The sequence below is a fragment of the Rhipicephalus sanguineus genome, chromosome 3, assembly GCF_013339695.2.
Source record: "Rhipicephalus sanguineus isolate Rsan-2018 chromosome 3, BIME_Rsan_1.4, whole genome shotgun sequence".
Lineage (NCBI taxonomy): Eukaryota > Metazoa > Arthropoda > Arachnida > Ixodida > Ixodidae > Rhipicephalus > Rhipicephalus sanguineus.
This window is the reverse complement of record NC_051178.1, coordinates 143,645,944-143,663,187: the sequence shown is the minus strand read 5'-3', so window position 1 is coordinate 143,663,187 and position 17,244 is coordinate 143,645,944. Positions and strand designations below refer to the sequence as shown.

At 43.6% G+C, this 17,244-nt stretch overlaps 1 protein-coding gene across 1 annotated transcript; it reads right to left on the bottom strand.

The window, feature by feature from the left end:
• Positions 1-844: 844 nt before the first annotated feature.
• Positions 845-17,087, bottom strand: LOC119387340 (coiled-coil domain-containing protein 93; the record flags this gene model as incomplete). The annotated part of the gene is given in 16 exon segments (XM_037654695.2): positions 845-929; positions 1,307-1,344; positions 3,232-3,314; positions 4,129-4,237; positions 5,415-5,705; positions 6,882-6,944; positions 8,059-8,151; positions 8,247-8,333; positions 9,705-9,752; positions 10,333-10,476; positions 10,784-10,858; positions 14,783-14,878; positions 16,048-16,159; positions 16,237-16,331; positions 16,423-16,524; positions 16,708-17,087. Coding segments are annotated over 16 exon segments (1,542 nt in total), but the record flags the coding sequence as incomplete, so codon positions are not given.
• Positions 17,088-17,244: the final 157 nt, after the last annotated feature.

Sequence of the window (17,244 nt, the reverse complement as noted above, 5' to 3'; positions counted from 1 at the left end):
ATCCGCGTGGAGGAAACTGTGGTCACTAGAGACACGATCATAGCGTCCCCACAGTTCTATCGATACGGTCATGTAGATAGAGTCCACGCAGTTTGCATGCGCCGAGTAAAATCCGAAACGAAACAAGTTTGCCACAGCCGCTGAACTCTTGGTCACCAGCAACGCAACTGTGGTAAGATTGTGGATGGTGAGCATGCCTTTCTGAAGGCTCGTGGCCGTTTCGGTTGTTTGCAGACGTAGTTTTCGATCCTTTGCATCGCACATTTGTGGTGCTTCGTGCTTGGCGCACTCCGATGATCATCCGAATGAGCCGGGTTGTGGCCAAACATGACTGAATTAACGAGAGTTTGATGCCATTAAACAATACATGCGCTTTCTGGGACTAAAGAACACGTCCAAATTATCTGATTTTCCGAATTAACGGGGGTCGAATTAACAAGTTTTTAAAGTAGTACGTAGGTGGTTATTAACAGTACAACAGTCAGCTAAAGTGGAAAAGTACGCTGTCCCTCAGTGAACACACATACTCAAGCCAGGTGTGTAAGCCTACAAGTACTTTGGCAAACGTACCATTAGAGACATGCAAAATTGAATGCAAAGAAGAAATGACAAAGTAGAACACACTTTGTAAGACCTAACCCGAGAGCATTATCTTGCATTGCAACCGATGCTAGCATTGCTAGTTTTTGAAGACGGTACTACAGGCCTTACACAAAGTGTATAAGCCAAAACCATGCAGTACAAAACAATATGTTTTTGTTAGCCCTAACTTTTTCATTAAATCAGCGGTGCATGATAGTAGAGCATAGTGAGGGGAGATGAGATGACAGTAATGGGGGCATACCTTCAACCGATTCTGTTTCACACCTTCAACAATCTGCTCGAACTGCGCCAGGAACTGATCTTTGGTGGCGAGGTTTGACATGGCCCTGTAAGCACACAGAATCGTGCCCTGAATTTTCACAGGAACCAATGGCATGGCACAGATATACAGAAAGCCAAAAGAAAATTGACAAGTGCATAAGCCATAAGAAGTGTACAATATTAATGAGAACTAACAAGCAATAATGCCAAGGAACCTTTCCTTGGCATTACTATTGCCTGTTAGTTTTCATTAATATTGTGTCTAACAAAGAAAAACGAGCCCTTAAAAGAGTTATCTTCTTTCCTTCAAGAAGTGAACAATACATTTATAATTCTGGAGAGTTGCGTTCTGGCCATCGACGGGTGCAGGTTTGAGCTAAATAATGTCGATTAACTAGCCCATTGCAGAATAAAACGTGGGTTCACTGCACACAACACTTACTCTGTGAAGTTTTCCAGCACCGAGTTGAGTAGACCAATCTGAAATAGCAGCCGAAAGTGTAAAGGTATCAGTCGGAAGCCAACTGTTATTCACCATTTTATCTAAGACAAAGACCACAAGTTTACATGTGCAAGTTTAGGTTTAAATAGAATGCCTAAATTGTAGCCAAAAAGAATTAGGGATATTCTGCATACCACAGATGTCATGGACAAATAAACTTGGTATACATGTTCTACTCGCAAAATTTTAGTAAGAAGAACACTAACACATTGTTTTTTTTAAACCCATAAGTGTTATACTAGAGAAAGCTTGATATACAGAATGCACATCATACAAGGACACATATTGAAACGCAGCATTGACAAGGCTTTTTTCAAGAACTTAACATATTTTAATGTTTCACAAAATTGTGCAACAAGTAGGGGTTCCTCAAAATAGCCGTTTACAAGCGGCAAACAACTGAGGACAAACCGTTTTATGGATATACAGTAGAATATCGCCGCTATGATAGTTAGGGAACTGCAAAAATTATCGTATGCTATCTCATAATGCTTACACCAGTACTACAGACGAGGAAAAAAACATCACATCGTCAGTGAGCTTAGTTTTTCATATCCTAAACTAGGTGACACAGATCACCAGGCACATAAAAGATGGCAAGCAGGGTGTGAGATATTGGGTACACAGATGCTTGGAAGCACCGTTTCTAAAGCTTCTTACGAACACTTCCTCATCCGTCCCATCACTGGGGAGAGAAAAGTCACAAATGTGGAGCTAACACACACTACTACGAACTAAACAGCACAGGCATTTCAGAGTGTAACCCCTATATTCAGAAGTGTGCCTTAACTTGAATTTGACTTGCCACCACCTCAAGGCAGCGCAAACACATTTCAGAAATCCTCCTCAACTGAAAGAGCACCCTTGCGGCGAGCTTTGCTCCATCAAGTCGGCTTGAAAACCAAGTCTGGATGCAAGCAGTCTTGAATCGATCTATGAATACAAAGCGTAGCGACATGTGAGAGAGATGCAGCCTACCACCACAGACGCAGCCTCGTGGAGACGCTATGAGTGTTTCAGTTTCCATGCAAAACCTGTGATGCCACATTAGGAGACGCACACTTTTTGCCGAGTTTGCCGAGGCCATGATTGCGCGACAAAGGAAACCAAATGGAAGTGTACGTTGACATGAAATTTGCACCGAGGCCTCCGCCATTAAGACCGACAGTACATTGTAGCAACGGCGAATTGCCAAAACTAATCACAGAAACCATGTTCCACGATATTGTTTCCGGAAGGAAACAGCATGAGCACTGCTGGCGTTTTTGCCATTTGAAACGACATAGCCAACGCGACATTCATGTATGACTCTCATTTATTAATTTATTTATTTCTTGGCTGTGTTACAACGGATTGGCTTTGACGCAGTGTCTATTTGCGGATGCTGGATTCACCACATTTTGTTTTTCCATGTCCAAAACGGCCGAAACAGAGCATTTCATAGGTTTCGTGGTTAGCTTTACTTTTTTCTAAAAAAAAAAAAGAAGGATACTGCATTCGAGTTAGCATCATAAACTTAAACCATATTGCGCCGCATCGTGAGCAAGTGCTGACTTGACGAAGGAAGGCGCTCAGAGCGTCTGTCTTGACAAGTTTGAAGTCACGTACTGTCTTGAGGCCAACTTGACCAAATGAAGTTGGCTTCAAGTTAAGGCACCTTTCTGAATACAAAGTAATGGCTGGAAAATGCTGTAAGCAGGAACCTATCAATGAGGTTCTACTGCACTAACACAGCAAAAACAATGAAAAACAGGCAAAGATTACCAACACAGCATTACATGCACCTTTGCCTGTCATCGTCAATTTTTTGCAAAATGGAATGGTATTATACAATATTACCTAAAAGCCTAAGCCCCAATGCATACCTCTTTGTCCAAATACATGCGAATGTCATCCAAAGTGTTGTAGAGTGTGAAGAACTGCTTCGTTTCTCGGTGGGTTGCAGCCACTGCCAGGGAATTAAGACAAAAACAGTTCAGATCTCATTCAACATGAGCTATAGATTCCATACGTAACATGATAGATACATTTTTGACTTGGCACTTATAACTTAGTCTATACAACAAAGAGACCAGAAGGCTAAGTTAATAGCAGGTTTTAAGGGAAGACGTGGGTCTTAAAAGATGTTCTTTTAGCCATTGGGTGAACTGAATGAAGTTTAATACACGAATTCAGTTTTTCTCTGCAGATTCCAAATCTCTACGTATACACTTAACGGCTGCATTAGAACAAAATATATACGATTTCTAAACTATGTGTTTAGCATATTTCTTACGGGGCTTTTTGGCAACTTTGCTTTGTCAAACACAAAAACAATGTATATATGGCAAGATTGCCAGAGAGCTGGTCTAGCTGATGAGGCTAATTTGATTGTCTTCAGTGAACTTCGAATGCAACATAAACAGATGCAAACATGAGTGAAAATTTTTGCTGTGTATTATTCATAATTATGGAGAATTATAATTTGGTGTACAAAATTATAAGAGAATGAATAGCATCATCGGCCATCGACACTTAAAACAATGCAGTAAAACAACACACGTCTACTGCTCCTCTTGCCTCACTGCACTAAATGCTCGAAACATCACAACAGCTCTCCTCAGACGAATTCACCGCAAGCCTTTTCACTGTGTGTGTTATTCTTGCGTGTATCTTTGTCCGTGTAATTCCTCAGGGCCCAGCAGCATGAGTATTGTCAATCACCAATCACAGTCTGAATGTTAATCTTTCCAAGGCCTCACTGACATACACCACACACTTACCTTGGCCGTATAATTCGACAAAACGACGCTGATACTGATTCAATTCTGCACGCGATGGCACTTCATCAATCTTCCTTTGTATGGCTGCAATCTCCCTGTTCTTCTTAGCCTGCACATCCGAGCAAAAAAAAGGAGACAGTTTCTAATTTCTGAAATGGTGCCTTTGTTCTCTAAAAATCAAAGCAAGAAGACTGCTTTATGCAATCGGGAACAGAAGCACCCAGTTTTTACATGTGCGTGTAGCATATATGCACTGAGCTTGTAGTGCTTGCCATCTCACAGCATTGTCCCTTCAGTGGTGAAAAAGTATAAAGCGTAAATATGGCAGAATACTAGTCAGTGAAAACATGGACAAAGCCAACAGGGCAAGCTTCAACCACCCCAAACTTAATAATACTGTGCTACACACCATGACTATAAGGTGATTTCAATTTTTTAAATGCGGAGCATTTCTTAGTCGCACCTGCGGCGTCGGCGGCGCCGTCCACAACCCCCCCTGCACATGCTCGGCTCGTCTCATGCCGGCAGCAAGCCTCTCCCTCCCTCCCTCCCTCCCTCCCTTCCTCTCCGTGCCTCCCTCCTCTCCCTCGAACGCGGGCGGTGTGTAAATAAGCGGCGGAGCGCGTGTTCGGAATTCAGTCAAGGGCGTCTTTACTTGGCTTTCGCTTGACTTGACGCTTTGCTTGACTCGAGTAGATGTGATGGAAGCAACAGTAACTTCAATCAGCGTCCCACCACTCGTTGAAGGCAACGTTACCCCACCCTCACTGTTGTCGGCGTCAACAACAGCAAGCAACGCAGAAGACAAGGCTGTGAAGAGACGAGCATACGACGCTGATCGCAAGCGTTTGAAGCGAGCTGCGGACCCGAAACTTCGTGCATGCTGGAGACGTTCAAGTCGCACTTGGTGTGCGCGTCGTGTAACAATTAAGCATCCCCAAACCATACCCAATTACGCAACATTCACGCGATACCCCCACCACTCTGCGACGCATTTACTCGAGTTCCCCCCGTGGGAAGATGCGGGCAACTTTTTGTTTTTTGTTGTGGACCAACACTAGTTGGTCCACAGTATGACCTCTGTGGAAATGGTAATGTTTTTATGCGAAATGTACATCAAGAAGAGCAAACTAAAGTGTTTTCGGAACTATGACTGTCAGCACTGTTTACATATTTTCTTGAAATCTCGCTGAAGGTAAATATGGCATTTCCTGAAATTTCACAAATGTTCGTGTGGTTGCATAATGCTGTCTCTATAGTGAGTTTTCTTGTTTTTGCTTGCTCACCAGGAGGAGTCGCACGCGTTGCAGCCTCTCCCTTTCCTGTTGACACTGGGCCTCGACTTGGCTGTCCTCTGCACTGCTGCCAGCCGCCTGCTCGGGCTCTGGCGAAGCCACGAGCTCCTGCAACCGCTGCATCTCTTGCCGGCAGCTGGCTCGGAAGCGAGACTCCTGGTCGGCCAGCTCAGCATTGATGCGCAGCAGCGTGCACAGTTTCGCCAGCTGTGGTTCCTGGCTGCCAACACCTTCGGCAATGCGCTTGGCGGCCGCACGCACTTCTTCAAGCTGGGCCTCGGCCTGTGAAACAAAGCCACGCACATACAAATGAGAATAACGAATTAATCAATCAATGAATGAATGAATCAATCAATCAATCATAAATCATTCATAGTGGCCACAGAGAGGAACTTGACGAGGCTCAATCATGAATCACTAATAATTAAAACAATTAACACAACCAGTGTGATCATCTGGCACACTAAACCACATGCACTACTTCAAAACTGTGCATCATGCGGTCAACGCTACTTAAGAACTTACTGCTTTGCTGTCATTCCATTGTAAACAAGGAACCCGTACGGATCCCAAAATGTCGTTTTATTTTATTTTGGCATTGGTCAGTGACCTGCTTATTAACAATGCCTTTACCTGACCAGACGATATTCCTTTAAACTCTCGACCATAAAACAGAAAGTCAACTGATAGAAGGTGAAAAAGTGAACACGTTTCGTTACCCACACAAAGCGATGCTGATAACGTGCTATTATCTACGTGATACTGCAGCGTGACATATGTGATACAATTTCAAAAACCAAATGATGAATATTTGAGGAAATGGCTTCATGCTTAAACAATCGTTAATAAATAGCAGTAGAGCTAAATTGAGGATTGAACAATACTTCATCACATTTTGTGCTTTATTAACCCAGTCAATTGGTTCACTATTCATGTCATCACTAAACTCAATATGTGAGTAGCAATGTCTAGTAACTGAATTAGCTGTAAGCATCCCTCGTAATCATATCGTGGTTTTGGGACGTTAAACCCCAATAATTATTAATTAGCTGTAAGGAAGTAAATAAGTTTTAATGATTAAGTGGCTTAGTTTCTAAAGTAGTAAGGATCAGGAAGTAATAAGGTTAAGTCCCATAATTTACGGATGGCGACTAATGAACTACATAGTACAGGCAATGATGTAGAGCGGAGACATAGCAAGTTATATAAAAGAAGATCAATATTATGCAATATGGCTGTAGTAATGCTGGAAGCTATCACTGGCCCAAAAATAGCGGACAAAGTTACACCAACACGAACATGTGAAATACACTTCTTCCAAAGCACCTCTAATTCCCTCTTCTCGTTTAGTTTTTCCATCATGAAATCTTCTTCGAAGTATCAACCTCTGGCAGGAAGAACATATGTGAAGCGTTGAATTCGGCTCACACGCAGGAAAAAAAAAAACACAGCACGTACCTCTTTGTCTTCTTTCTGCAGCAGCTCATACTCTTCACGCAGCTTCTCAAGTTGGTCCTGAGCCTGCACGCAGACAATGAGCAAAGACGGATATAAATGTTGTTGGTTCAACTGAAACATGTTATGGTGCTCTACGGTGAAAAATGTGTTTTACAGTAATGAATTCAGAGCAAGTTCACACTAAAGATCAGCTCATCCCATGCTTAAATACTCGCTCTTCCTGAAAAGCCACAGCACAGATTCAACTGGAAGGTCTTCAGCATGTTGCACTTCGGCAAGCGGCGCATACAACATTCTGCCATAATACATCGCAGATCTTGGCAAATTTGGATTTGCGAAATCCTTGCCAGTTCAGAGACTGCACTCAAGTATCAAGGTCCCTCCTTCAACACGACAAGTAGAACATGCCATGTGGATATCTATGCCTTTCTTTGTAGTGCCACGCATGTGGGTCTAAAATTAAGAGGTATGCTTGAAAAAACGCAAGGCTTGTGCGGAAAGTGCAGCACAGTAACAGCGAAAGCTCGAGGAGCGGCATTTCTAGAGCCTATAAGTACACTTGCAAGGTACCCACTACACCATAAATCATTATTTTTGTGAAAGTGAAAGCATAATAGCTGTTTATGCCTGCAGGTTACTGTTCAAAAACGTTGTGTGAATGCCTTTAACAAAGAGATATTGATCAGGTGCAAAAGGAACAAAGGCCCAGCCTAGCTTTCTCGACTTCCATATTCCGAACCACAGCAAAAAATGGTACCATTATGGTTACACAGATTTAACAGTATTGTTTAATATTTTAGTCTCTCTAATGTCTTCTTTCTGATAGTTATACAAATATTAGCTGTAACTGTAAGTATTTGAGACACTGCACTGTTGAAGTGCTAAGATTCTTATACCGCTGAATTTTTTTTAAAGTGGTGCGACCTAGCATCACACTCATGCAGAGGTTTGTGGAAAAGGCATACTGTTATTGCAAGTGTATACTAAAGAGCCATGTGACTAAAGTACTGTTAGCTCGCTTCTAGGCAGGCAAGCTTTTTAACTGAAGCTATGGCTCAGTACTTAAATGCTGAGTTAATTTGTCTCCTCAAGAAGCATGCATACTCAATATCTAGCACATAATGATGGTACTATGCAGAATATCCAACACAGATATGAACTAAGGGAAAGCACCGACCTTCTGCAAGACCTCCTTCTTGGCTTCCAGCTGCTTTTGCACAGAGCTGAGCAGCCTTGCATGACGGGCAGCACCAGGCATGTGGATCATTGGCTGCAATCGCAGTGGCAGTACACGACAACTCATTAGGCAACACGCAACCCGTATCATGACGCGACTGCACGTAGCCTAAAAAGATGGAATCTCACCCTTCGCTCCAAGTCTTCAGCAATCTCGCGGGCTTCAGCAGCTTGCTTCTGTACAATATTCCCCACAGACTTGGTGGTCAGACGCCCCTGCAAGAGCAAGCAGCCTTTCAGGAATGGACAAGTTGCGCAACAAATTCGGGTCTTTGAGCCACGGCATCGACTTTGACTGCGCCACTTGGAACAGTGTTGCCACATTCTAGTTGTAAGTGCACGCGTGAGCTCTTTGCAGGGCAGCCTACTAGATGCAATGACACTGATGTTGAGATGTCTTAAAGTATCCTTTATGCACTAGTTGTGTTAGAAACTCAAGCTAAAGTAACAGTGCAAAAGCACACATTTCAACCTCATTTTATAAAGAAGGTACATCTCATTTGGGATATCTTCTCTGTATCAAATACTCATTGTAAGCATACATTCGTTAAGCAATGTTAGTCAAGAGAAAGTTTCTGTATATACTCCTTTATCTCCCGTAATTTGATATCTCGTGATACATCTGTAGTACAAATGGACAATGCTTCATATGGCTATTCTGTCAAAACATATTCTTAACATAAAGGAATCCGAGCGGACGATTGAAGAACATTAACTTTTTTTATGTAGCAAGAATCTGCTAGTCAAGATCTCTTCACAGCAACACAGGAGGTATGGGTGAATCATAGATTGGGATTGTGAAAACTGAGAGACACAAGAGTGGAGGACCCTGAATTAATGTTGGCCACCACAGGTTCTTTTGGTGAAGCAGAAGGAAATTGAAGATGTGGAACGTAGAATTGTAAAATTTTGTAACTTTCTTTTGTGGAGTTTAGTTTCAATAATACACGTATTATTCTACGTCTTGTTTCATGCCTCACTTAGTACTACACTGCATTTCACTGTTTTCTTTGCATGCGTACTCACGCTTTCTAGGTTTCTGTTTTTTTTAATGGTCTGTTTATATATTTCTTTCGTGAACATAACCCTACAATAAAGAAAAGGAAACGGACAACCACCCATTTGTAGCTAGAAGCCACAAGGAAATCCATACGGATTTCTCAGGAAGAAAGCTTCATAAGGCTTCGTGCTACAAACGGGTGGTTGTCCATTTCCCTTTCTTAACCCTTCTCTTACCTTGCGGGATTCCGTAGACCTTATTTGCAATAACCCAACCATATTTAACTACCCCCCCCCTATGTAATGCCCACATGGGTCCTTAGGGTACATGAATAAAAGATATCCAAGGCTCAGCATACAGGCAATTTAGCATGTTAACGTGATAGAATGCATCTGCCATAAGACCAGGAATCATGTTTGCAGCCTCATGGTCATCAGCACATTGCTATGGGCAACGAGACATTACATACAGGAGTGCGGGCTCCACTGCGGCACTGTTGTCAGAGGAAAACACATTGCTGTGCATCGTGCGGAGCGGTGTATATCAGGGGCGTAGGCCCCTGGTGTACATGCCCGATGAGCACTCACCTCAGCAGAAGCTAGTGGAGCCATGTTGCTCAGAATCACCTCCGATTCCTGCAAAACCATAATAATCAAGTTGTAAAAGTGAACGTGTTGAATGTATTAAAGTTCGCTCAGACGACCCTACCTTTTCAGCACCTACAGCAAAGAGGAACAAAACTCTGATCAGAAATGTATTCTGTCCCATGCTAAACAACAGGAGGTTTTAAACATCCGAAAGGGTTTATTCACTTTTCGAGAACATAAGACATGCAAACCGCGGTTTAAGGAAGTGTTCATATTGGTCTTGAGTTGTCAGCATATTTTTTGTCTATCCTTATTTCTTTGTATCAGAAAATAATGCAAGGCTAGATATGCTAGCAAAGCTGGAGGCGTAACCAGAGCAAGCATTAGATCATATTCCACAATTGCAACATGTGCCTCAGTGTAAGTCTACTCATTAAACAGTAAGCAGCGATGCTTTTGTTGTAACCCATGCAAACATCGCTATTTAGTAAACTAAGCCTGCCTCTTCAAGTAATCCTCATCAAGTGCGCAAAATATCACTTCCTGTCACCAAGCAATTTCTAGCGAATGTTCTGTGCAAAACAAAACAAAAATGAATTAAAAAATGTCGCAGATGATTCATACGCACCTGCTGGGACTGGTCACCCTCAGCACCCCTGGTTCGATGTGTGCCAGAGCCGTACTCAAGGAGAGTGGCCTGCACCTGGGCAGCTTCAGTCTTAAGCGTGTGCCGAGCATGATGACGGTAGCGACGCCTTGGGCGGTACCGCTCCTTTAAAATAAACATTTAGAATATTTTTAACTAGGTAGCGGGGACAAATTAGTATTACCCCACACAAGGCGTATAGTGTAACATGACCCAATAACATTACAAAAATGATGTGAACTATAGGCTTACAAACAAAGGGCAATAGTTTGGTTTATTTTTAAAGTAAATCCAACCACTGGCATTCAAGACTGTTTTCATGTGATAAGGATATAGCGAGGCCCCCTAAACAAGCTAGGTTTCATACAGATTGAGGTGCAGCGAGCTGGATGGATGCCCTGCTGCAGCATGTTGTAAGAAAGCACAATCTCACCTGCAGAGTGGCATATGCGTTTGAGAAGGCTGCAGCAGATGGCGCTCTGCCAGATGTGTCCTTGCTGGATGTGTCCTTGAGGAGAAGAAAGAAACAAATGAAAGTGTAAGACCTTGCATGACTTAAGTGGGTAAGACTAATTAAAACAAACCGATTTCTCCGACACCGAAGCAGGAGGCATATGGAAGGGAGAAACGGAGGCTAGCAGTTACAGATAGATGAAATGCACCACCACTGCGACTTGAAACAGGCTATAATGAAGCAAAACATGCCACCTGCCTTGCTGGCGCCAGGTTACAATGAAGCAGCGCTATTCGCCGCGAGATCGGGCTATAGGTGGCAGCACCGTCACCGCGTTTGTGTGGATGGGCAGTCGGCGGTGCGTATATAAATGTACGCAGCGGCGCTTCCCTGTATGCGGTTTGAGTCGATTGTCAGCGAATAAAGCGCGTTGACTACAGCCTAATCCTCCATTGCCACATTAATGCACAAAACCGGACTAACGTTCCTATTACGAGTGAGAGAAGCGCAATCTGCCGATCGATGGGGTACTGGCCTCTGGTCACATTCGTGTTTTGCACTGTGCTTGATGTTTTATCTTGCTTTATTTGCACGTGTTTAAATTGTGTTTTGCCTATACCACAATATAAATTGTGTTGCGTGACTGAGCCAATTAAGTATTTATTTCTTGCTCTAACAGCTACAAAAAAAAGAGAGCCTGTATTTCTGCGTAATTAGATGAAGTAGAACTTCGTGCGCTCTGCTTTTCTGTTCGCATGAATACGCGTACTGCTATAGAAATACGTGGCTTCAGGTCTTTTTTACCGCTAACCGGCCTCTTCAGACGCTAGTTCATGCTTTGCGGCATCACAAGGATTTCTAAATCGCCGACACTTCACGAGATGGTGTCACTAAAATTCTGCATTCACACCTCGACATTTAGTACTTCTTTTTTCGTTTAGGACGACGTCAAATGCGCTATGTGATGATGTGCTTGAACGACAAAGTGGTACACACACTGAAATGATTTTGGCGAATGGACGGTATGACGGTTAGACCTAGCGCCATACCGACACGTGCATGCACTCACTTATTAGAGTGCATGCAAGCCTAGTAAGGCGAAATGCTTATGTATATCGTGTAGGCATACGTACAAGCATTTGACACTGTGCTAGCAGAACGGAATAAGCTATAATCTGAGGACATGCACAACGTACGCGCACATGTGAACACGGTGTGGCTAGCAGACGACGCAAGGAGCCATCCACACCACGGGGTTTCGTCCGCTCGCCGCTAGGTGCCGACTCTGCTCGATCTCACAACCAATATCCTTAGAGGAGAACCGCTGAGAAAACAAGGCTACATCCTTATACGTGCACCTCATGTCTCATGGGAGCCAGGCTACCTTAGGGTGTACTTTGTATCGATTCCCGATCTATTTTTCATTCTTTTAAAGGTTTTGCCTAGAATCTTGAATTTGGCATGCCTGCCGCTGAGTCGGTAACTTAGAGGGTATGTTAGTGGACATGTGCCTTGTACTTCTCTGTTCATACCACCATCGTCACGCTTCTCTTACTAACTATAATCCGTTGCCTTCATTCCTGTGACATCACTGCAGGGACATGTCACACTGTGCATGTGCCCGATTTGGTGCTTGCATACGTAAGCATGGATTGTAGTGCATAATCATAGATGTTGCATGAAAATAAAAACTCTGAGCTTTGTGATATCGTATGAATAAACACAAACACTGCATGAGGTTACGAGTTGTATAGTAAGAAACTAAACACAATCCGCCATTTCCATTTTCCTGTGCTGCCCTCTGCCGTTCTGGTAGGGTTTTGGTAGGGGCTGGGACAACCGCTATCCGCCTCGTGCATCGGTATGGTGGCGCCACCGCTCGGCTAAGGCGGTTGTGCCCTCTCCCAACCCCCCATAGGATCCCATGCATTTTGAATCAAGTTTGCGATTTCGTTGCGCAAAAACAAACTAGCGCCATCTCTCGACAATACGCCACACCGACGACGCAACACGTCCTCTTGCTTCCACCGACTGGCCATGCTCCAAGCTAACTCCTCTCTCCACTTTCTTTTATTTCTTTCGGTGGCCGTGAGAGCGCGCGCTGTGCACTGTGCTGTAGCGTACCCGACAAGACCGGCTGGGCTCGTCGCGTCTTCCTTGAACGTTGCAACGTTAATATTGTGTTAAGGCGGTGGCCACACGTCGGACGACGAGCCCTGATTTCGTTCAGCTGCCATCTCATCAACGGCAATGTTTCAGACGCCTCAGTTGTGTACTTTTGTCCGTTGGTTGCGGGACAAGATGGCCTCCTGCAAGACCGCGTTTTTCCAAGTCAGCTGTGTGCGTAGTTCTCGGCGTCGTAGAAGTTTGATGACGCGAGGACGTCAACTGGTGCTACATCGTGGGAACCGCTGAAGTGACTTGCAAGCTTGACGACATTGTGCCAGAATATTCTAGCGTACTGTACGCGCACGATTGTGCTACACTTAAAATACCGCGCTTGGCCTCGAGCGTCAACCTGGTACGCCTGTGTGCAACAAGCGTCTTGTTATCGTTGTTGCGTCGGTTAATATTGAATTGCAATTGGAATACCGTTTTGGCAAAGGTAAGTGATGCTGTAAGTAGTTGTTCTGCTATATGCTCGCTACTCCACGAACATTACTTCTAGAATCGCATTTTATTTTGATCTGCACGTACCAAAGGAGAATCTAGCATACGAGATACATTGCACGCGTGCGCATTTCCTATATAAATCTGAGTAATGCCACGCGTGCGCATTTCCTATATAAGTCTCAGTAATGCCATGCTCAATTTAAAGCGCATGTGTTAGAGGATTGTGGCTTCAATGGTGAAAGTGATTAGATATTCCGAAATATGTGATTGCAATGCAGTTAGAACTTCCGCATATGTTAATACGGTCTGTGAACAAAAAAAAAAAAACGCTGTGTGAATGTTTGTTGGTCATTTGCTACAGTACTTTCACGCATTATTATGCAGCTGTGTGACGGCTGTTAAAACGTTCAGCAAGTTAGATTTTGGTTTTCTTGGCCTAGTTGAGTGCTACGAGTGTTGGGCGAAGATAAAATCGCATGTCTTTTGTGCGTTTCTTAAGCAGGCATATAGCCGTAATAGTCATTGTTGTACTGTTTGGGGTGTTCAATAAAACAAGAATGCTGTTTTGTACTGCAACAATTTTTATTTCATCTGTGTTAACAGATCACGCAAACAACTTGGACACATGCACGTAAGAAACGTACGCAGTGCATCGCGCGCACGCATTAAAAAACGGGCCTGTCATTTTAAAACAAATAATATAGAACAATGGACGTAACAGACGGCATGGTTGTCTAGTGGAGCAGCGTCGGCAGTACAAATATCAAACCAGAATGAAACATGAATAGAAAAACGGAGAGTAACAGGCGCTTTACCCACGGCTTCTCTGAGCCGCGCAGATCCACCTATCGCCACCGTCCGCCGTTGGTGGCGCCACCAGTACCACTGAAAGCAGCAGCGCACGAGGCGGATTGCCAGAAGCAAAGCTTCCGAGATGAAGAGACAATTGGTGACTTTTCCACTATGGGAAGGTCGCATGCGCAGAGGCATCGTGAAAAAAGCGGATTGTATGCATAGCCAAACGTTGTAAAGCATTTAATTAAATACTTCACTATGCGTTCACTACACAATTCCAACATGTGCACTAGATTTGTATAATTTTTTTTTAGTAATCTGGTGTCACATGAGATCTCCTATATCGATGCTGATTGTGCATGATAGCATCCAATGAAAAAGAACAGTGAGAATAGAAAGAGAAAAATATCAGTATAGAATGCAACCCCTGAATATGTGTGGCAACATGTCATGCGGTAAAGTATCAGGTGGAGTAGTTACCAGCCTCAATTGCCAGGTTAAGCTTGCGTGTTGCTACAAACCACCACCACCAGCGCAAATACTAATAAGCAGGAAATGTCATGCACTCACCACTGAGCCATGGCCCTTATTGAACAGGTAGACAGCATACTCGCGGTGAATGTCCTCAGTTTCTGCCTTTGTTTCAATGGCCTTTTTCACGAGCCACTAAAGGCAGAGAAATAGAGGAAGAGAAGATGCATATTTCAGATTAGAGGAATATGCACTAGTGCAAAGGAGTTGACAGAATTCTGTTGTGGAGCCTGTAAAGGCAGCACAAGTTTTGTGTACAGCAGGGGCGTAGCCAGAAATTTTTTTCGGGGGGGGGTTCAACCATACTTTATGTATGTTCGTGCGTGCGTTTGTATGTGTGCGTGCCTATATACGCAAGCAAAATTGAAAAATTTCGGGGGGGGTTTGAACCCCCCCGACCCCCCCCTTGGCTACGCCCCTGGTGTACAGGTTTGTGTTATACAGGGAACATTAAAAAATTCAATTTTTCTGCAAAGCTTGGATCACGTAGCTTTCTTTAGAAGACATAGTCCGGGCTTGTACATGTGGGGTATGCAGTATATATACACTTCACAATTACATTGTTGCTGCCAAATATTTGTTCTTCTCGTACCTTCCTATATATAGCAAATTTGTACCACCATTAGCATGGACGCCACTTTTCACAGACAGGTGAAGGTGACAAAATTTTGAAAGGTTACAATAGTTGTGTCACGAGATGCCGAGCAGTTTATTCAAGGTAACCTGCCACTGTTACACTGAATAATGATATGAACGTAAATGTTGATGACAGGTATGCACATTGTATTAGGACAACGGTATTTTCAGCTTCATTACTTACTAGCTAGGATGTGTTTCAAACCATCAACGCACCAAACACATAAGTGAAGTAAGATGGGCACATGACTCAAACACACCAAAAACACAAAGTTGGTTAACATGAAGCACAATTATATTTTCACAACAAGCAAACGTAGAGTAAGCACATTCTTGCGCTACGGTATGGCTGAATACCATGTCTACCTTAATAATTCATTAACAAGGTCTTAGTATTCTTTCCCCTCACAAATTCAGTTGATGAATTAAGATCTCTTACAATTTTTATTTTTCACTTTTTCCTGTGTGCGCACGTATGACAAGTGTTGTGTAGTGCGCGCGATTGTCAGATAAAAGCTGAATTACATGCAACTGCATGCTTATATTGGTGATTAGCCAAACACAAGAATTTGTGTTTGGCTCCCCCACCTTCACGGCGACGTAAGGTCTGCTCGTGCTGCAATCGGTGAAAACTGCAAGAAAGTTCACCATATAATGCAACAACTCACTTGAATGACAGGAAATATGTGATCGAAATCCGAGCCTTGTATCTGATGGGGTTCGATCCTATGCGGACATTTCATTCGGAGCAACACTCGCACTATCTTCTCTGTCAGTGATCTGTCAAAAACACACAGTGCGTCAGTGACACGAGTCGAGAGGTTTTGACCAAGAACTATTTGAGGAACTTCACGTACATCTTTTGACCGATGCTGAGATTTTCGTTAAATGGAAGGTCGACATCGATGTCCACAGCGCAGACTTCTATTGCCCATGCCATGCCACCGACAATCTAAAATATAAACGCAATGAATGAGTTGCTGAAGGGTAGTAGGCTTAAAAAAACATAAAAAAGCGCGTTTGAATGAAGGGCAGTTTATTACCTTGTCGAAAGACGATATTCCTTTAATTCGAGCACGAAAGTAACCGGCTGCAACAAGCAGCTCACTAATTTCTTGCATCTTGTCGTCTTGGTCGCCTTTAGTCTGCATTGAGAACACAAAAACAAAGGCAAACGTTTGGTGTATGTGCTTTATTCGCGAACACATCATGCGCTAAATGCATTCGATTGGGTGAGAAGACCAAGCCTTCATAAAGTAACAAGTTTAGGATAACTAGGGCGTAAATTATTGACACAAATACGCCTCTAAGCATCAAGCTCCGGTTACCTGCATGAGTGCAGAATCCATGGTGCACAACGGATGAACGGGGTGAGGTTGGTTTCGACTTTATTAAAACGACCTATATTTCATAGGCACGAATTACAGTGTTGCACGAATCAACTGCCGCAAATCTCCCGGCGAATGTAAACGCCCCTCGAGGCGCAAACATCGCTTCGTATCAACGACAACGATATTTGCGGTTGAGGGCGCCACGAATTGACAAAGAAAGACGTCAGCGAAGAAATTCGTCCTTCAGCTTGCAAGTGCTTACAACACAAAGGCGCACGACCGAAACACCAAAGTGCCGTATGTGGCAACTGCGTATATGACAACACAACACTCAATACGAACTGCTTCTCGCAGGACAATAAAAAGAAAAACAGAGGGGCGAACAGGCCAGCGAAGCAAGGCCGGAAAACGGAACCGGCGCTGATGGTGCGACCGTGCGACACCGAAGTCGGTCATGTGTTGGATGAGCGCGCTCCCATTGGACGCGGCATCGCACGAGCATGGCCCTAAGCGCTGATTGGACGTAGTCTATCG